Source organism: Callorhinus ursinus, unplaced genomic scaffold (genome assembly GCF_003265705.2).
Source record: "Callorhinus ursinus isolate GAN/ISIS: 27379988/994484 unplaced genomic scaffold, GSC_fseal_2.0 scaffold11, whole genome shotgun sequence".
NCBI lineage: Eukaryota > Metazoa > Chordata > Mammalia > Carnivora > Otariidae > Callorhinus > Callorhinus ursinus.
In genome coordinates, this window is record NW_027397073.1 from 26,358,920 (window position 1) to 26,380,260 (window position 21,341).

General features: G+C 36.5%; 1 protein-coding gene across 10 annotated transcripts in view; it reads left to right on the forward strand.

The window, feature by feature from the left end:
* Positions 1-21,341, forward strand: part of PIAS2 (protein inhibitor of activated STAT 2) — a 117,825-nt gene that overhangs the window by 18,624 nt on the left and 77,860 nt on the right. For all 10 annotated transcript variants that reach the window (XR_012380022.1, XM_073898252.1, XM_073898248.1 and 7 more), the window contains 2 exons: positions 5,793-6,267; positions 17,466-17,550. Coding sequence is in view for 9 of the 10 variants with exons in the window: in XM_073898252.1 (XP_073754353.1) it covers positions 5,793-6,267; positions 17,466-17,550 (560 nt within the window). In the remaining variant the exon portion in view is untranslated. The remainder of the gene's footprint in view (positions 1-5,792; positions 6,268-17,465; positions 17,551-21,341) is intronic.

A 21,341-nucleotide genomic window follows, 5' to 3' on the forward strand; every position in this document is an offset into this window, starting at 1 on the left:
TTTTATAGGTTATTTCTATTTTATCTTTAAGGATGATATTTGTTCTTGATTTCTGATAGCTACCCTTTCTCATGTTAACAGAGTTTCATTCTATTCCTGTTTATTGAGAGGTTTTATCAGTAATGGGTAGGACTTATTCAAATACCCTTTTGGCATTTATGCAGATTAATCATATGGCTTTTTTTGAGCCAATAAATCTTTTTGTATTGCTTTCCTTTAACAATTTTCAGAATAACGAGTTGGTTTCTCAACATCCTGTAACAGAAATCAGTGAGGTTTTTTTTTTTTAAGTATTGTTATGAACGAATGATTTTTAATATATTTGATGTGTTTGAACTGAAGCAGTATTGTTCTCTTTGATGGTTAGATTGTCTTGTCTTGGGCTACTGAATTGTTTTCTGTGTCCTTCTGACAAGATTCCAGTAGTCTTTGATAACTTCTTTGCTTTCTGGTATGATAAAATGTTCTAGGCTCATCTTGGGGATTTTCTACCCCAGACTTGCAATTAGCTATTTACTCAAGGAACCTCCGTTCCTTTTGTTGGAAATGGTATTTATACCACAATCTGTTTTTCCCTGCCTCAAACAATTTTTGCTTGATTAAATCTAGAATACTTACAGATTTATGGAAAAGTTGGGAAGATAGTGTAGAGAGTTGCTATATAACCCACAACTAGTTTCCCCCATTCAAGCAAACTTTTTACTGTGGAAACATTCTTACAAGTTAGAGAATTCCCCTTGTACCCTGTATCTAGCTTCAGCAATGATCAACTCTTTATCTTTTTTTCGTGTCTCCACTCATTCCCCCCAATAATTTTTTTTTCAAGTTTCAGGTAATATTTTTTATTATTTTCTTAATCGAGGTATTATTGATGTATAACATATAGTTTCAGGAGTACAGTATTTGTATGCGTTGCAAAGTGATTACCACAATAAATCATCACCTTACAGTTACCAAAAATATTTTTCTTGTGATGATAACTTTTAAGATCTCTCAGCAACTTTCAAATATACAATAATTCATGGTTGGTTTGTTTTTTTATCCTTTAATTCTTTACTCTTTTTGAGGGTGTTTGTTATTTTTTTGTTTTTTGAACTACTTAATTGTAAATTTTGTATAATAATAGAAGCATTTAGGGAGATGTTCTCCATAGCTTTGGCTTTATTTATAGATTTTGAAATGTATTCTCTTTATTGTTTCTCTTAATAGTTGATATTCAGTTTTGATTCCTTCAGCCTGAGAGTTAATTTAGTCATTGTGTTGTAAGGAAGAGATCCACCTATGGTCTCTCAAGTAAAAGGGATTTAATTATAGGGAAAATGTGAATTCACAGGGATACAGTGCTAGGAACTAAGGCCTCCTAACCTCTGAAATGGGCAGAAGTTAGGAATTGTAGTATCTTTCTAATTTGTTGCATAGTTTCTCTTACGGGTTGGTCAGTCCTTTGATGTATTGATTATATATCTGGTGGCTTTTCTTTGTCCATTACTACTTATAAGTGAAGATGTAAATTGTTTTAATATTATAGTTGGGATAGGCAGTGTTAATAATGTGATCTATCAGTTTCCCTCAGCAGTTCCTTTCCTTACCTCGTATTATACATCCTAGTGGATGGAGTATCTATTTACAAAGTTTGTGTTGATCTTTACCATGACTTCCAACCTATTAGAACTTCCCCAAATTCCAGACTGCTTGTGCAATTTCCATCTTATATTTAAGAGTTAAGAGCAGTCTCAGGGAAATCTTTTTACTCATGGGTTATTGCACGTAACTGTCATATTTACTTCCTTAATGAGGTTTTCTAAATATAGCACCTTCAGCTTGCCTTCACTCTTCTTTTTTTTTTTTTTAAAGATTTTATTTATTTATTTGACAGAGAGAGACACAGCGAGAGAGGGAACACAAGCAGGGGGAGTGGGAGAGGGAGAAGCAGGCTTCCCGTGGAGCCGGGAGCCCGATGTGGGGCTCGATCCCAGGACCCTGGGACCATGACCTGAGCTGAAGGCAGGCGCTTAACGACTGAGCCACCCAGGCGCCCTTGCCTTCACTCTTCTATGTGATGTTCCAATTATATGATGACCCAGCTTTAATTTTTTTAAATAATATTGTTGTTACTTAAATTTGATAAACAAGGTTGATTTAAAGTCCTAGTCTTTTTTTTTTTAATGTTTTTTCTTTTTTAAGATTTTATTTATTTTTGCGAGAGGGAGAGAGCACATGGTGAGCATGAGCAGGGGGAGGGGTGGAGGGAGAAGCAGACTCCCTGCTGAGCAGGGAGCCCAGTGGGGGACTTGATCCCAGGACCCTGGGATCATGACCTGAGCCGAAGAAGGCAGACGCTTAACTGATTGAGCCACCCAGGCGCCCTAAAGTCCTAGTCTTAATTTATATTATCTTTTGTTTAGAAATCCAGATTGTTTATATATCTTTTTAAAGATCAGTCTGGCCATCGTATTTCTGGTTCATAGAATTTCCTTAAAATCAGTTAGCAAGCATTTACTGAGAAATTCTTTTGTGTAGAGCATTTAGCAATTGTCACTGAAGTATTAGAAGACAGACTTTGGGAGGCATCAGGGTGGACTGGATAAAGTCCACTTGGAAAAAATTATATGAAAGATATAGATAGTGGAGGTTGGTGGAGAACAGTAGCTAAAATCCCTTCTTGGTAGGGATAGCGGGATCATCTTACCTGGGGACAGCTGAAATTTGGTTGAAGACTTAGTTAAGGTGCTGCCTATGTTTGTTTGCTTTTTAAGAAGAAATGGGATCCAGCAGGGTTGCCAAGAAAAACATAGTCCTAGAATTTGACTTAGCTCCCTAGAGAAGAGAGTGTCTTAATAGTGAATGCTAAATAGAGGAGAGTTTTGTTGTTATGTGTTTTTGAATATAAATAGGGTGACCAGAGGGATGAAGTGACTTTTCCAGTATCCTGAGTCTGGATGCCAGGACTTGACCTACATGTGACTATTGATTGCTGTTGTGAAGTTTCCCACGGGGTATCGTGGGCTCACAGCCGCCCCTTTTCAGTAGTACTTCATCTTTGCAGCATTTTGCAATACAGAGACCATCCTTGTCTGCTGTCCTTTCCTTTGCCCTTCCCCAAACTGGGGGATTTCTTTTTGCTTCAGAATGTCCTGATTCTGCATTCATGTTGTGAGCCCTTATCTGTTTCTTTCTTTTTGTTTGTATATTTACAATAGCTAATAGGGTCAGTTGCATTAGCATTCTTTGCCAAATAAAGTTATCATTGGAAATAAGTGGCATGAGACCTCCCAGAAATTCCATTTTGAGAGCCAAGCTTAGGGTGACTTTGTGTTCTTTTTTGTCATTTCTGTAAAACAGGTCTCCTTAAAAGAAAGAATAATGTGAAAATAAGTAGAAGGAGGGAAGCAAAGTAATGAATTCTGAGTTAAAGTTCTTTAGAAAATATCCTGGATGTATTGTATCTGTTTGACTGCCTTTGTTAGTGTTCTTGCGATTTAATGTTGCTTACGCTACTGTAGTATAAGCCAACTTGAATTGAAGTATTGGGATTGGGGACTTTGGGAAAGATGCGTTGTGTTCTTGCTTGGCAAGACACTTGAGAAAGCTGTCATAGTCCTTTTTATCCACGAAACCTTGAGTAAACTGTAACATCTTGACATAGGCCAAGAATTTTCTTGTTTTTCATCTTTGTTGTCCATTGCATTGGGATAAGATAGATAAAATCTTCATTTTAACACATGGAGGAAGCGAAGCGATTTGAAGTGTAATGACCGTGCGTTGTGCTGTATGTTGCTATTAGAGTGTGATTTAGAGCTGCACTGTCCAGTGTGGTAGCTGCTGGCTGCATGAGGCTCTGAAGCACTTGAAATATGGTTAGATAGGCTCCAACTGTAAAATACACTGGATATTGAAGACTTAGTATTAAAAAATGTCTCATTGACACTTTTTTTTTTTTTAAAGATTTTATTTATTTATTTGACACACAGAGAGAGCGAGAGAGAGAGCGAGAGAGAGCACAAGCAGGGGGAGCGGCAGGCAGAGGGAGAAGCAGGCTTCCTGCATGAGCAGGGAGCCCGATGTGGGGCTCGATCCCAGGACCCTGGGATCATGGTCTGAGCTGAAGGCAGCGGTTTAACCAACTGAGCCACCCAGGTGCCCCTCTCATTGACACTTTTAAAAAATGGATTTTTTTTATGATTTATTTATTAATCTTAGAGAAAGAAAGAGCAAGTGTGCCCACATGCGGGGGAAGTGGCAGAGGGAGAGGGAGAGAGAAGCTCAGGCAGACTCCCCACTGAGTGAGGAGCCCAACATGGGGCTTGATCCCACAACCCTGAAAATCATGACCTGAGCTGAAACCAAGAGTCGGATGCTTTACTGACTGAGCCATGCAGGCACCTCAGAAAAGATGGATTATTTTTAAATCACAAAAATTGGTTACATGTTGAAATAATTTTTTTGATATATTGGATTAAATAAAGCATATTAAAATTTTAACTTTTAACGTAGCTACTAGAAAATTTAGAGTTAAATATGTGATTCCTTTTTCTACTGGACAGTGCTAGTTGAGTATAAAAAATGGTTGCTAGGATTACAACTTAATGGTCTCTGACTTGTGTGATATGAGATATGGAGACACAGTATATGAGATAGAATTATGATACAGTTGTACATCTGGATTACTTTGATATGTTTAAATTTGTTTGCTTTTTAGAAAACTAGCAAGTATTATTCCTGACTACTATTTAAAAATCATTGCTTCAGGACTATCAGTGAGACTTAAAAGTGCAGAACAGAGGACTTCTTTGACTTGGTACCAGCTGTAGATGTTGCCCCTGCAGACCTACCAGGTTGAGAAGGAATCCCACGGAGCTCTGGAGTGTTAACTCAGAGAGGAGGGGTGGGCAAAGTTTCCTTAGGGTCAGTTCCAGGTCTTACTCTTCATTCTGACTAGATGGGGCACTTGTGTACAAGTAAATCTGACCCAAGTGTGGTTTAACCTCCCAAGTTCTGAAACTCACCAAGTAGGTGGACTTAAGAGGCAGCAAATAATTAAAAGTATTTGTTAGGTTTTGTTGAATAAATAGATGGTGAAATGTGAAGCAAGAACCGCATATAACCTTCATTTCACACCCAAGAACAACAAACAACATTTTTCTCATCAGCTGTGGATTTCACTTGTTTTAGAAGTATGATAAATAAGATGTATGTGGTTTTTAGCTTTAATATTTAAAAATAACTTACTTTCTTATGTTGTCTGTTCCTTAATTGAGTTGGGGTGAAAAATTCATTGGATTTTTGGATCATAATTTTGTCTTGATTTTGTAGATTTACTATTTAGCATTGGAAGTTATGCATGTAATTTTGCAAAAATCAAATTTTTTGTTTGGTTAATTTATGACCTTACTGTAACAAACATTACATTGTGTGTTGATAGGGCTTAATTTTGAAAAGGAAATTTTCATTGGTTATAAATTTCATAATCATAGAGCAAATACGGGTTTACGCTTGAGCATCATCAGATAGTGAGGTGGTTAGTAGAAACTGATAGACCATAGATTATCAAAATTAATAATACAGCAAACCATAATTAATACCATGACTTGAATGTAACTTGGGCGGGCAGTGGCTCTATAAATAGGATCAATTCTAAGTGGTATGTGAAAATGCTGGGTACTAGCATATAGCAGGCGATAAAATGCTGGTAAAATCGGATTTTACAGTATATTTTAGATGGGGTTTTTATATGCTTGAGGGGACTCTTGGCTTATGTCCTTTTTTTTTTTTTTTTCCTTCTTTCCTTTTAGAATATGGTTTCTAGCTTTAGGGTTTCTGAACTACAAGTGTTACTAGGCTTTGCTGGACGGAATAAAAGTGGACGCAAGCATGACCTCCTGATGAGGGCGTTGCATTTACTGAAGAGCGGCTGCAGCCCTGCGGTTCAGATTAAAATCCGAGAATTGTACAGACGCCGATACCCACGGACTCTTGAAGGACTTTCTGATTTATCCACAATCAAATCTTCGGTTTTCAATTTGGATGGTAGCTCATCACCTGTAGAACCTGACTTGGCCGTGGCCGGAATCCACGCGCTGCCTTCATCGTCAGTTACACCGCACTCACCGGCCTCTCCTGTTGGTTCTGTGCTGCTTCAAGATACTAAGCCCACGTTTGAGATGCAGCAGCCGTCTCCCCCAATTCCTCCTGTCCATCCTGATGTGCAGTTAAAGAACTTGCCCTTTTATGATGTCCTTGATGTTCTCATCAAGCCCACGAGTTTAGGTAAGTGTTAGAGAAATTAGTTCCTTCCAGATGAGAGAATAACTAAAACAAGAGGCCTTCAACTAGTGATTAATGATTTGCTGTTAGTACTCTAAAATTGAGACATTAATGCCAAATAAATGCCAGATAAAAAATATTGGCAACCATGAATGAAATCTAGTGTAGAACTGCTAATTCATCATGCCAGCATTTTTATGGCTTAGAACTCAAATTACTTCTGTGTGTGTGGGAACAGGTACTACAAATATTGCTTGCTGTCTGTAATTTGTGTTTTGGTGTTTTTACAGAGATTTAGTTTCTGTTTAACATAGTGTTTAAACTGTTTTCCTAAGAAATAAACGTTTTATACTTAATTTGACACGTGGAGTTTGACAAACGTATTTAGCTTTTTTAATATCTGACAAGTGCTCAGAAAATGTAATAAATTTTATCATTACCAAAAATTGATACATGGGACTTTAACAAATTCTTACCTACATAATGGCTTCTTTGTTATGGTATGATTTCTTATTGCCTAATGAAATTATTTACAGAGGTATTTGGAATTTTTGATGAAATAAATTGTTTAGGGAATGGCATTTCATAGTTAATTTGGGAGTTTTTTTTTTTTTTTCCTCATCCTGGGAAAAACTCTTTTTATTTCAGGTCATTTGAGAACGCTCTTAAATATATCAATATGTTCTTTTCCTTTTGTAGAGGATTATGCTGCTGTATATCTTGAAGGAAATTTTGAGGGGTAGGACTGGGGTTAATGGAGTCAGTACGGCCTGATTGATGGCAGGCCACAGTGGCTGTGCTTTTCCCAGCCCCTTTCTCCTTGCTTTAAATGTTTTAATTTAGCAATACTTAGCCAGGCAGGTAGAGTAATACATTATCCCTTCATTATATTCATTATGAAGTAAGGATTGTGTTTATGTTTTATTATTTGTACAAAGTTCTATGAGTAAACTACTGCATCAAAGAGTAAGAACATTTTAATTTTAGACTCTTGATAACATGTTGTTGAAGTTTCCAGAAAAGCTGTGCCAGTTTACATTACAGGAACAAAGTGAGAGAATGTCTCTCATTGCCTTTCTTCCTGCCTTTATTAGGTGTTATTAAAAACAAATCTTGGTGATTTTGACTGGTGAAAGCTTGTATCTTGTTTAGATTTTTTTGTTTTTAAAATTAATAACTGCAGTAAACATTTTTAAATGTTTATTACCCAGTTGCCTTTCTTTTGTGCTTTTACCTTCTTTTTTTTTTTTTTTTTTTAAACAGGTTCATTTATCTGGTTAAAATGGTTCCATAATTCTTTTTATTTCTACCTTTGTCATGGTTTTTGGTTTATACCAGTGGACCATATCATGGCTCAGTCCCATGTTTCTTTCTCAGCAGTTATTGCAAATTTATTTTTTTTCTTTTTGTATGTATTTTGAGAAAGATTCAGATTGGTAATATGCTTAGGTGCCCCTCCCTCATGGGACTCCTCAGGAGTATGGCTAAGGTGAGGCTGGAGAAGGTATAAGAGGGCCTGTGGGGTTGCGGTTACAGTGGAAGGGACTGAAAAAGACCTGGTTGCGTGCCTCGAAAGAAGATGCAGCCATGTGTCTTCTCTACTCATCAGCATCAGTGGTGCACCAGGCTCTGTGATTTTCTTTCCTTATTTCTCTGTTTAGTTCAAAAATAGAAATTGGAGTTTTCTGCTTTTCTGTATTTCATAGCGTTTCTCTTTCATTACCTTCATAAGGTTAAAGGAGAGTAGTAGGCTTTTTATAAGTTTACTAAAATAAAATTTTCCTATCTGATTTCACTTAGATAAAATAATTTTGTATTTTATGTTGAAGAGTGGCTAAGAAAAACCTACGTTTTGCTCATAGTTTAAATTAGAATGTAAGAGATAACATATAACCTTAGGGCTTATGAAGTAACTTTTATCCCTGAGCTAAAAACTCTCTATACATATGTTTTTCAAGAGTCCTGCCTATCATTGTTTTTATGAATTTATAAACTGATTCTTGTTTTAAAACAATAAACATTTCCTTATCTTGCCTCCCCTAAGGAGAAAAAGAAAAGAATTTTCTTAATGTGTGTAATCTTGTTTTGTCAGATTGATAAAACAGTGATCTAAGAAATGCTCTTTTAGACTTGGAGGTAAAAAGTTAGAAAATCCACATCAGCATGTAGTCTGCCAAATGAAAGTGGAAAAAACTTAATCATTTCTAGTAATGACCTTTAATTGAAAACTTTCAGTGTCACAGTGTCTCAAGCAATGTAATGACATCCAGAAGTTTCCTTAATTTTTATTGTTTTATAATACTGAAAATATACATAAAAATAGAAATTCTGGGGAAGTCCATTTGTTTGGAATCCTGCTATAGAGAAACCTGTTTACATTTGGGGATTGAGAATTAAAAATCCTCAGGAATCAAAAGAGATATCAAATCCATATTTCAAAGCACATATTCTTGACATCTGCGAGCCAGTCTGTGTATTCTTGATTTTATATACAGTTGATTAGATGATTTCTAAGCCATCAACATATTGTTAAGTAGGAATTAATTGACAACATGAGAGAGACTAGAAGAGCCATGGTAGAAAAAATAGACACAAGAGGTCAAAATATGTTACTCCCAAACCTCTTGGTATATTGAAACCAATAGCCCGTTAGTAATGAGGGAGTTGCTATTACAGCATGGCCCATGTATTGATGCTAAAAAAAGAACCCAAGAAACAACCATGATGTATATATTCTATTAAAAGAGATACATTGTAATACAGTTTTCTAGTTTGGAATTATTTCCATTCAGCATGGTTAAAATAAAAATATTTTAGCATTTAAAATGGTAAACTGTGGCATCTGAAAAATAAGAGTGTACACAATACTAAATGAGGTTCTCTGTAGCTGAGGTTTTTATAACAAATGGATAATACCAAAATTCAAAAACTAACAGAAATCTCTGTTCTCCTCCCTTATATAGCTGTTCTGATTTGCTTTCACAAGCCGTCTTTCTCTCTTCTTCTCTTTTCTTTTCTTTCTCTCGTCTTTTTCCTTCTTTTTTTTTATGACAACTTTTGAAGATGAAATCCCTTTGGGAATTTTGTATTTAAGAAATTTGTCTATATTTAATCTGTACAAAAAAGAATATATATAAAACATGAAAGTATAAAAAACATCAGTGAAATGAACACTAGTGAAACCACTACCTAGTTTTGTTTTTTGTGTTTGTTTTGTTTGTTTTTTAAAGTTGGCTCTAGCATGGAGCTAGTGCGGGGCTTGAACTCAGGACCATGAGATTGTTACCTGAGCTGAGATCAAAAGTCAGATGCTTAACTGACTGAGCTGCTCCAGTGTCCCCCCACTGCCTGGGTTTTTAAAAAGAAACATTGGCAGTATCGTCACGCCATCTCCTTGCCTTTTCTGAGTTAAATCACTATTCTGAGTTTATGTTCCTCTCCTTTTCTTGTTTTACAATATATGTGTTTAAAAAAAAGTAATGTTTCTCATCCAGGTACTAACCAGGCCCGACCCTGCTTAGCTTCCGAGAGCAGACGAGATCTCTTCTGTGACTAGCTCTTTTCGTTCGCTCTGTTTTATAAGCTTTGTATGTTGCTACATCTAGCTGTTTGGTATTTTGTGAAATACCTTCAATGTATTTTGAGCCTTTAATTCCTTAAAACTTCTTCATTGTGCTTTTCAGATTACAAAAGTAATTTATGCTAGTAACTGAAAATTCAAACATCATAGAAATATAACAGAAAGGAAAGGTCCCTTATAAAGTCATATATTATCCAGCTAGAGTTGTATCAATAGTAAACTGTTTTTCTGCATATGTTTAGTCATCTTCTTTCTCTTCCTATTCATTAAAAAGGCTTTTTCCATCTGCAGAGCTACTTTGCCACATTTCTAGTGAGAGAGGACACTGTTGTACTAGTATCCTCTGCCAATAGCACCTCCTGGAGTTCTGCATTGTGATAATATTTCTTAACAGTGTTTCTTGGAAATACAGATTTGTGGGTTAAATAGACCTGTTATCTTGTAGATGTACCATCACTTAACCAGTATTCCGTGGTGGACATTTTCAGTGATTCTCAGTTTTTCATTTATTTGAAAGTATTTTAGTATACAGCATTGTGAGTCACTATTCTTGCAGTTTTTTAGACATTGCTGCTGTTAGCATTTTTGCATATGTGCTTCTGAATACTTGGGTGAATGTTTATGAAGTATAATGCCTCTGTGAAGTTAGTCAAGGAGTATAAGTACTTAGTATTTTGATATTCAGCTTTTGTTTCAGCAATTGCTTCAGAAGCCTTGTGCCCATTTATAATCCAGCAGTGTATGAATGTATTAATTTTTTCTATCCCTCATCAGCATTGGTCTTTTAATTTACTATTGGTCTTTTAATCTTTAATCTAAAAGATGAGAAATTAATAAGAATCAGCATCTTTTCATATTCTTAAATTCCTGATTATTAGGAAATACTCATTAAGCTTTCGGGTACAGTTGAATAGGTTTAAAGTGATGTGCAACTAATGGAAAGCCATTAAAATAGAACCTCACTTCTAAGGAGTTTGGATAAATTCAGACACTGTATACATTTTTATTAACCCAGTTAACGAGTATATAATGAGGATTTAATTTGGGTATGGTCATGTAGTCTAATTGTGGAGAAGCCAGAAGTATAAGATGGCCATTAGGAAGTTTGTTACCTAGCTGGGGAGGTAGTGTTAACACGAGAGCAAGAAGCAATGAGGTATGTGCCTGTATGATGAAGAACTATAAATTGTGTATCTGAAACTCACATATTTTGTAGGCCTCAGGAATGGGGAAGTCAGTCAAGACTTCTTGGAGTAGGAGTGAGACTTGAAGGAGCTTTGAAGTATGAATTTGTCTACTTTGAATTAATGGCATTTATAGGAGAGGAAACACCAAGGAAGGGGAGAACTGTGAGTAGTCACAGGAGTAGAAATGAAAGTGGCATAGTTAGGAGACCTGACTGAGGAAGCTGTTTTGAATAGAGAGTAAGACTTGGGGAGACAAGGGAAATGTAGGTTTGCGAGGGAAGAGGAGGGGCTGTTGTTATGGAGACGCTTATAGATAAGGGAGCTTAGACTGGGTTCATTCTGAAATAGGACGCTGCTGAGCAGTTTTGAGCAGAGAAAGGGTGATGATAGTGCTGCTAAGGGAGACCAGCTCTGCACTTGTGTTCTGATGGGAGACTGCAGAGAGGCAACGTTGCTATTTCATTTGTACCAAATGTAATAGTTCTGAGTAGGATGGTGGTAGTGAAAAGGGAGAGGAAGCAGCCGATAAGAACATTTTAGAAAGCAGGACTTAATGACTAATAGGATATAGAGGCTGAAGAAGAGGACTGGGGTACAGGAAATGAATGATTTCTAGTGATTGAACTCATTCTAGTGATTGAAAATTGGTAACTATTCTCCTGTTTCATAGTTCTGAATTAAAGTCACTGTTTTTCTAAGAAGCATGAAACCTCAGTACTCTCCCCACATGATCTTTGCAGCTGTTGTATAGGGAAAAAAGTCTTCTCATATTAAACATCACTGATGATTATTAATATAGTGATGGTTTCTGTCTAGATAAAATTCTTTCAAATGACTCAGGTTTCTGAGTGAATTTCATTAAATTAGAAAAATTTAGGTATGTATATAGGATTATCATTTAAAAAGTGTTCACATAAAGCAATGTTCAATGATAACTATTTGTAAACAATTGAACATTGGAATATAGAATCACTCAAGTGTTCACTGAAAGCATTCTGTGTGCCTGTTCCAATGTGTTAAGAAACGGGTTACCAAAAACCAGCTAATTTGCGAATATAGAACAGAACTTTGTATATTTATTTCTTCTATTAGAACTGTATGAGAATATTATTTTGGGTATGTTTTTATTTATACATGTTTGAGGGTTGTTTCCCCACTTTTTGATGCAGAAATATGATGGGAAAAGGAATTAAGTAAGAGTATTCTTTGATTGGCAGCAATGGTACAGTTAATTGGTGGGTGATAGGGCAGCAAATAGCTCAGGGTAGAGATCTTAGATGATGCAGTATAATAAACTATTCATTGTTACGTTGTGAATTATTTTATTTATAGATTAGCTAGACAGAGCCATGATAACCCACAAAACTGCCTATAAAACATCTTGGTTTATCTCTTCCCTGGGTGGGCCATTTTATAAGCTCCTGTTACCCTAGGCACGCATTGCTAGGAAGCATTCTTGACCAAATCTAAACCAGTTTATCAAAAGATGTCCATATAACTTTCTGCTGTGGGGGAGCTTGGGAAGTTTCCTATTTTACTAACAATAGTTAACATTTTTAGGCATGTTAAAATATTTTCTACCTGAATACCTTTTTTTTTTTTTTAAAGATTTTATTTATTTATTTAACAGAGAGAGACACAGCGAGAGAGAGAGCACAAGCAGGGGGAGTGGGAGAGGGAGAAGCAGGCTTCCCGCGGAGCAGGGAGCCGATGCGGGGCTCGATCCCAGGACCCTGGGATCATGACCTGAGCCGAAGGCAGATGCTTAACGACTGAGCCACCCAGGCGCCCCTTTCTACCTGAATATCTTACCAAGAAAAAGTCATTATTATTGAATAGTTGGCAAAATGCATCTGTTGGACGGTATTTTTTTTTTTCTTGAAATTTTGCTATCTTTGAAAAGCAGACATTTTTGATTAGGATTTCTGGAACTGAAAATACATGTGTAGTGCTGTATTGTTTTCAGAATACTTTCACATATGTTACTGCATTTGATCCACAAAACAGCCTTTATTTTTAAATATTTTAATTTTTTTTTGTGAGCTGGGGGGAGGAGGAGAGGGAGAGAGAGAATTTTTTAAAAAAGATTTTATTTGAGAGAGAGAGAGCGAGCAAGTGAAAGAGAGAGAGCCCTTGCAGGGAGGGAGGGGCCAAGGGAGAGGGAGAAGCAGACTCCCTACTGAGCAGGGAGCCCAACGCAGGGCTCAATCCCAGGACCCCAGGATAATGACCAGAGCTGAAGGCAGATACTTAACTGACTGAGCCACCCAGGCACCCTGAGAGGGAATCTTAAGTAGATGCCGCTCTGAGTGCGGAGCCTGATACAGGACTCGATCTCATGATCCTGAGGTCATGACCCCCACAAAACAGCCTTTAAAAGGCAGATGAGGGGTGCCTGGGTGGCTCAGTCGGTTAAGCGTCTGACTCTTGATTTCAGCTCAAGTCATGATTTCAGGGTCCTGAGATTGAGCCCTGCATCAGGCTCCATGCTTAGTGCCGAGTCTGCATGTCTCCGCCCCGCCCTGCCCCTCCCCCACTGCTGCTCTTGAGTGCACGCGCACTCTCTCTCAAGTAAATAAGACCTTTAAAAAAACAGATGAGCAAAAAGTTACTCCCATTTTAATTGAGGAGTAAAGAAGGACTTGGAGATCTTACGTGAATTTCCTATCACTTGGGTAATAACCAGTAGGGCTAAGATGAGGATACAGGAATATTCTGGTCCATTTATGCTTAAAAAGGTAGAAAGAATCAATATCCACAAACCTAGAATAGTCATAAGTATTATGTCATATCAGCAGGCCTCATCAGTTAGTAATTATAAATGAAGCTAGATATAATGCTAGAACCTGGGATTTATAAGATTAATGCTAAAATTACTTCATGAAATTGTGGCACAGTTTTACTTATTATTGCTGTATAATATACCATTCCAAAGTACAGTGGTGTAAAACAACCATCTTATTATGTTGGTGGGTTGTCCCTGTTAAGAATTGGAAGTTCAGCAGTGTGTGGATAGCTTGTCTCCACCCTAAGATGTCTGGGGTCTTAGCTGAGAAGACTTAGGGGCTGGGGGTGACTTGATGGCTAGAAGCTGGGATCATCTGAAGGCATCTTCACTCGTGCAGTATCCTTGCTACCTGTTGGCTTGGATTCGGCTTGGCTGTTGGCTAGAGTACCTATATAAGGCTTTTTCCTCTGGTCTAGTTTGGACTTCTTTAGAGCATGAGAGCTGGGTCTCAAGAGTGTCCCCAGAGAGCAAGGGAAAAGTGCATGGTGCTCTTATGATCTAGCCTCGCAACTTATATAGCATCACTTATGCCATCAATTAAAGCAGTCACAAGGGGCCATTCAAGTTCAAAGGGAGGGTGATAGAGACCCCACTGCTTCATTGAAAGAATGTCAAGGTTATGAGAAGGGCATGAAGGGAGATATTGTTGTAGCTGTCTTTGAAAAATAGAATCTACCTTTACCTTATGGAGGATTGTTAAAAAAGGAAAGGGTTTGAATAAAGTCGTATCTGATTCACGCCCCTGAGTCATGGTCTTTTTCCTTTGTCATTTGCTGCTGTTAACATAAAAGTGTTCGTGGAGTCTGTGTAGAATTGGTTTTCTGATCCCAAGTTGGAGACACTAATGGGAAGAAAATACACTGCAAAACCTGCATCTTACTGCTTTATATCCTGCCATTCTTTCTCTTGATCTGTATTAAAGTGACAGTCTAGCTAATAGGTCTACCTCATGGCACGTTAGGTGTGCTTTTGGCTGCTGTTCTGTAATAAAATTGTTCTGTATATAAAAATTGTCAGTGTTAATACAAATTGGATTTTATTAGCATATGCACTATTTTTTTGTTGCTGTAAATTCCTGGAATTCAGTTATGGTACACAGTGATGAAGCATCCATTTTTTTTGTAGAAACAGGGTAGTTATTTGGTATTATATTTTGGACAGAAAATTTAGCATCAAATAATGAGTTCAAAACTGTGTCAGAAAAATAAAAGCCTCTGCAAAAATGTTAAGATATAAACTGCAAACAATAGGCTGCAAGTTCTGTGAATTGTACATAAATGTTGGCATATACTGACTATGGAAGCCTTCCAGGTTCAAGGTAAGTTTCATGGTATATGGGTACTTTTCTGGGTGGGTTGACTCCAGTCACCCAGGCAAGGCCTCAAATACTGGTACTTACGCTGCGTGAATTGACCCAAGGTCCTGCACCCAGCTTTGCTGTAGTAGAAACCTGACATTTTTGGTGCACAAGGAATGAATCTGTCTCTGGGGAGATCTGTGTTAATCAAGCTGTGTTAATGAAGCAAGAATCACAGCTCTTGGGTAGATAATTTCATTTATCTGTCCTTTTTGCTATTGTCATATCTTTTCCTTCTACATATCTTAAAAATCCTGCCTCTCAATGCCATTACTTTTGCTTTATTTTTATTTATTTTTTTAAAAAGATTTTATTTATTTGCTTGAGAAAGAGCGAGAGAGAGCACAGGGAGAAGCAGACTCCCTGCTGAGCAGAGAGCCCAACATGGGGCTTGATCCCAGAACCCTGAGGTCATGACCTGAGCCGAAGGCAGACGCTTAAGTGACTGAGCCACCCAGGCACCCCACTTTTGCTATAAAGAAATCATAAGAAAAAAACAACATATTCTTTTACCTTTACCATTAATTTACTGTTTAGAGTGGTTTTCATTCCTGAAAATTTGGTTTTGAATTTGGTATCATTTCTTTTTATCCTGACAATTTCCTTTTACATTACTTGTATTGCTTATTTGCTTTCAAAAATTCTCTTGGCCTTTGTTTATCTAAAAGTCATTATTTAACCCTGTTTTTGAAGGGTATTGAATTTTCCAGCGAGTTTTTTCCTTTTACCACTTTAAAGATGACTTTGGCTTACATTGCCTTTATTCATACTGTTTTTCCTTTGTATGTTATGTGTCTTTTTTCCTTGACTGCTCTCAAGATTTTATAGTCATCATTGGTTTGCAGTAGTTTGATTTTGATGTGACTAGGTATCTTTCTTTGTATTTACTTTGTTTGAGCTTTGATCTGTAAGGGCTTCCCCTTCCCCCATGAGTTAATCAGTATTCTTTCATTATTTCCTAAACTTTTTTTTTTTTAATGCCCTGTTTTCTCCCTCTGGGACTCCATTTGTACCTATGTTAGACATTTTGAGGTTTCTGGCTGGATAGACTGAGTGCTTATACCATTAACTCTGAAAATGCAGTGTGTTCACCTCTAATCTCAAAGGTTATTCAATTTGACAGTTAAGAGGTCATTGGTGACCTTAACTATGGATAGAGAGTGGGAAATGACCTTAACTGTGGGTAGAGAGTGGAAAGTGAAATCTGTACAATAAAGAGTTGAATGAATAGGATTGAAGAAATGGAGGGACTTAAGTACTGTAGCTGTGTGTTTGTGTTTTTTGCCCCATACTTATGTTTGTGACTTAGCATTTTGTTTAATATTTAGGCCTTTGTCATAAGCCACATTTCTTTCTCCCCTCCTTTTTTAAATGTTCTGGGAAAATACGAGCCACTTTATGGAATGATTTCTAGGCACATAATTGCTATAATAAACTGTGCTTAAAGAAAAGTGTTTTACTCAAGGAGTTAATATTTTTCTTGATTTGTTGTGGCTTGTGGATGGAAGGCCTCTGACATTGGATATTTAACTGGCATCTTATTTATCTTTATGTACCAGGAAAACTGTGGCGAGTAACACACACAAGCCATTTTGCCTTGTGAGTTTGTTGCAGTACTTGTTAGGAAGCAGAAGTTCTCTATATTAGCTTTTGCTTTATTGCGTGCTAGAACATCATTGAATAATACCTCAGAATAAATGTGTTATAAAGTTCTTTGTGAAGTAAATAGATTTCAGTTTTTAATAAGATAGTTAAGGATGACTTCATTAGGTAATTTTTTAAACTAGATATTCTTCTATATATAAATAATTATGTATCTTCATTTGATCAACTTAGAAGTTTAAGTTTAAAATTTTATATTAATGTTTTGTGTAGCTGAATATAAAGGGTTGAAAACAAAACAAAGAAATAAAACGAAAGATCACCTACATATAGAGTTCTGGGTGGGGGGGGTTGACTTCCTCAAGTTTTCATTTGATAATGCTGTAGTCAAGGATGAAATATAATTTTGAACAGTTGTGTTATATTTTGTCTATGTTATAATTAGTATTTTAGAATAAAGACTAAATGCTTAAAATTGAGCCTGTTTTAAAGTGACTTTGCTTTCATGATTCCAAGATGACTGCAGTTTACTACTTCTTTATTTTGGAGTATTTTAATTATAAAAATTTCAGAATTTGACAGACTCTTGATCAGAAATGCATTGTTATTGCACATGGTTACATCCTTGGATTTGTTATCTTTTGGATATTGGATATTGGAATGTTATCTTTTTTTTTCCCTCCCCAGTTCAAAGCAGTATTCAACGATTTCAAGAGAAGTTTTTTATTTTTGCTCTGACACCTCAGCAAGTTAGAGAGATATGCATATCCAGGTAAGAGGAATGTTTGGAATATGTTTCTTCATGAATGTTGGTGTATTAGTCTGCTACGGCTGCCATTACAAAGCACAACAGATTGGGTGGCTTAAAAAACAAATTTATTTTCTCAAAATTCAGGAGGCTTGAAGTCCAAAATTAAGGTGTCAGCAGATCTGATGTCTCCTGAGGCCTCTCTCCTTGGCTTGTAGAGGCTGCCTTCTTGCCTCACTTGACCTTTCTTCTTTGTGCCTTGCATCCCTGGTGTCTCTTCCTCTTGGGAGTACACCAATTGTATTGGATTAGGGCCCCACCCTTACGACCTTATTCCCATCTTCACATATGGTCAGATGGGGGGGGTTAGGTCTTCAACCTGAATTTTGGGGAGACACAGTTCAGTCCATAACAGTTGGACTATTGTTCATTAAGCAAGCATAGTATACATTGACTAAAGTTAGCCAAATATTTAATAAACAACTTTGTATTAAAAAACAGTTTTAACCTTTGACTAAAACCCCAGCTTATTTTTTTGAATTACTTTTTGGCAATAACTTTTTTTAATGAAAATTTTATTCCAGATATAGCAACATAAAAAAGAATTTGTGACAACAGCCCAATGATAGGATGTCCATAGACTTTATCATTCAGACTGAGGCACTTTAAGAGTAAAAGTAGACATCATGTTCTTACCCAGAAAAATTATTAATAAACTGGCACTGTTCTGAGCTGTGTGGTCACCTAGACCATAAAATTAGTAGAAATCTGAAAACAATTATGAAAAGTACTCTTAGCTTTGCCGTTTAGAAAAATTTGAGAAACTTAAAATAGACACATTTATAAAGAGCAAATGAACTAAGTTGTAAGAGGAAAGAAAAGGAAATATGTAGTGTATACTTTTCCAATTAAAAATATAGTCATCTTGGGGCGCCTGGGTGGTTCAGTCATTAAGCGTCTGCCTTTGGCTCAGGTCATGATCCCAGGGTCCTGAGATCGAGCCCCACATCGGGCTCCCTGCTCTGTGGGAGGCCTGCTTCTCCCTCTCCCTCTACCCCTGCTTGTGTTCCCTCTCTCGCTGTGTCTCTGTCAAATAAATAAATAAAATCTTATACACACACACACACACACACACACACACACACACACACACACACACACACACACACGGCGCCTGGGTGGCTCAGTCATTAAGCGTCTGCCTTCGGCTCGGGTCATGATCCCAGGGTCCTGAGATCGAGCCCCACATCAGGCTCCCTGCTCAGCGGGAAGCCTGCTTCCCCTCTCACATTCCCCTTGCTTGTGTTCCCTATCTCGCTCTCTCTCTGTCAAATAAATAAAATCTTTAAATATATATATAGTCGTCTTTGGTGTTAATAATATGTATGTGACTCTTTAAAATTGCATTCTTAAAGATTTAGTGTAAGAAAACGGAGGCTCTAGGAGGTTAAGTGATTTTTCTGGGATTGTAGAGTTAAAAGTAGAAGAGTTGAGCAAATTAGAAGTCTTGCCTCCTTTCAGCTGCTCATTTGAATGCTCATCTTCTCTGAGATGTTAATAATTTACAAAAATAAGGATTCTGTAGTTAAGTTTTAGAAATTCTATATTCACAATTACATAAGTTCTTTAAGGTTGGATTGGACTTTTTGGTCTTTCATATCTTCGTCTGCCTGGTCGATCTCTCAAGATGGTGAATCCAAACTTACGGGCCTCATGTCTCTTCGAAGCACACTAACATCTTGAAGATGCTGTCTTTATGTGGAAGAGTCTGGGGCAAAGTTTTAGATTCTTTCATTAATCATATCACCTTTACTAATATATGTATAGGGTGAGAGTGCTATTGTCAAAATCTCAAATGATTGTATGTTCTGACCCTGTAAAGTTTGATCTCAGTATTGCATAGATAGACTGCCTCTTCCACAGGTGGGAGAAAAGTGTTGAAAACTAAGATTAAAAAAAAAAAAAAAAAAGACCATACAAGGATTAGTTCAAAAGATTGGATATCCAAAATAATAGTTTCAGAAAACAGAAAATTCAGAGGAGAAAATTATCAAAGAAGTAAAATGAATGTAGCCTGATGTGGTTCATTTTCACCAGGAGCAAGAAGACATTGCAGTGAGTTTTTGTAAATTTGGAAGTACTTTCAATCTTGAAGATAGTAATAAACCAACTAACAAATAAGTAGAATAAATGAAAATTTTAAAATTATATTTATATTATTGAAATTATATTTTATATCCAAAACCTTATCATTAATATTAAGTTTTGTTTGTTATTCAGTGATGATCCCTTGCTTGAGATCAACATTTACTGTGTATTAGGTCCAAAGCACTATATTATATAACACGTCCACTCTTGTTAGTGAACCAGCTCATATACATAAAATGATCTTGGCATTGCAAAGTGTCAGATGAAGAGATCCAATTTTAGTAATTACAAATAACTGATTTATAGGACGATGAGGTTACTATTAATGTTGGTGGTTTGGGAAAGCTTCAAGAGTGTTGCATGGGTCTTTGAGGGAAGGAGATTATTTAGAGTATGTTAGATTTAAAGATACATTTTTAAGTGAACAAAAAACAAAGCATCAAAATGTGAATAATATACTACCAGTTGCCCTAAAAGGTATGTGTGTGTGTAATTTGCTCAAGTGTCTAAAATATGTCTGGGCAAATAAGATCAGCTGCCTCTGTACAGGGCAATTGGATGGCCAGGGCCAGAGTTGGGATAGTTCTTTTTTACTTTATATCCTTTTTGAATGTTTTTGAAGTTTGAACTATGTGAATTATATTAAGTAGTCCAAAAAATGAATGACTAAAATTTAAATCTCAACTAAACATTTTGATCATGTTCTGGAGCTGGATTGTAGTAGTGGTTGTACAAACAGTGTGAGTATACTTAATGCCACAGAATTATACACTTAAAAATGGTTAACATAAAGTTTATGTATCTTATGTATAAAAATTAACAAAATAAAAGGCTATTTGTAATCCTCCTTTCAAAGAAAACAAATCACATACACATATAGACAAAGCCTAACATTTTCAGTCATATAATTAAATAATACAAAATCTTCTTCCTAATAAGTGGAAGTGAAAATTTGGTACCCATTACCTAACTTCAGTAATTATCACCATTTTGGCAGTGTGTATATAAACCCCCCTGCCTTTTTCTTGAAATATTCTTTTTAAAAGATTTTATTTGTGAGAGAGTGAGAGCATAAGCGGGGAGTGGGGCGGGGGGCGGGCAGAGGAAGAAGCAGAGTCCCCGCTGAGCAGGGAGCCAAGGGTAGGGCTGGATCCCAGGACCCAAGGATCATGACCTGAGCTGAAGGCAGACAGACACTTAACCGACTGAGCCACTCAGGCGCCCCTTTCCTGAAATACTTTAAAGCAAATCACAAGCATCATATAATTTCAGCTGGAAATACCTCAAGATGGATCTCTAATTAATTCTTAATATAGTCACAGTAAAATAATTCCTTAATATAAAACAATGACTAGCCCGTATTCAAATTTTCTTAGTTGTTTCAGTATTTAAACATGGCCCATGTAATTACTTTTGACTTCTTTATCTCCCAAGATTTTTTAAAAACTTTAAAGTAATTATAGATTTATAGAAAAGTTATGAAAATAGATATACTCTACCCAGCTTCTCTTAATATTAACATCTTGCGTAACCATAGTGTAGTTATCAAAACCAAGAAATTAACCTTGGTTTAATACTGTTAACCAAACTATAGGTTTTATTCAGATTCACCAGGTTTTTTTTTTTTTTTTGCTAATGAACCTCTATTCCTAGATCCAATTCAGGAT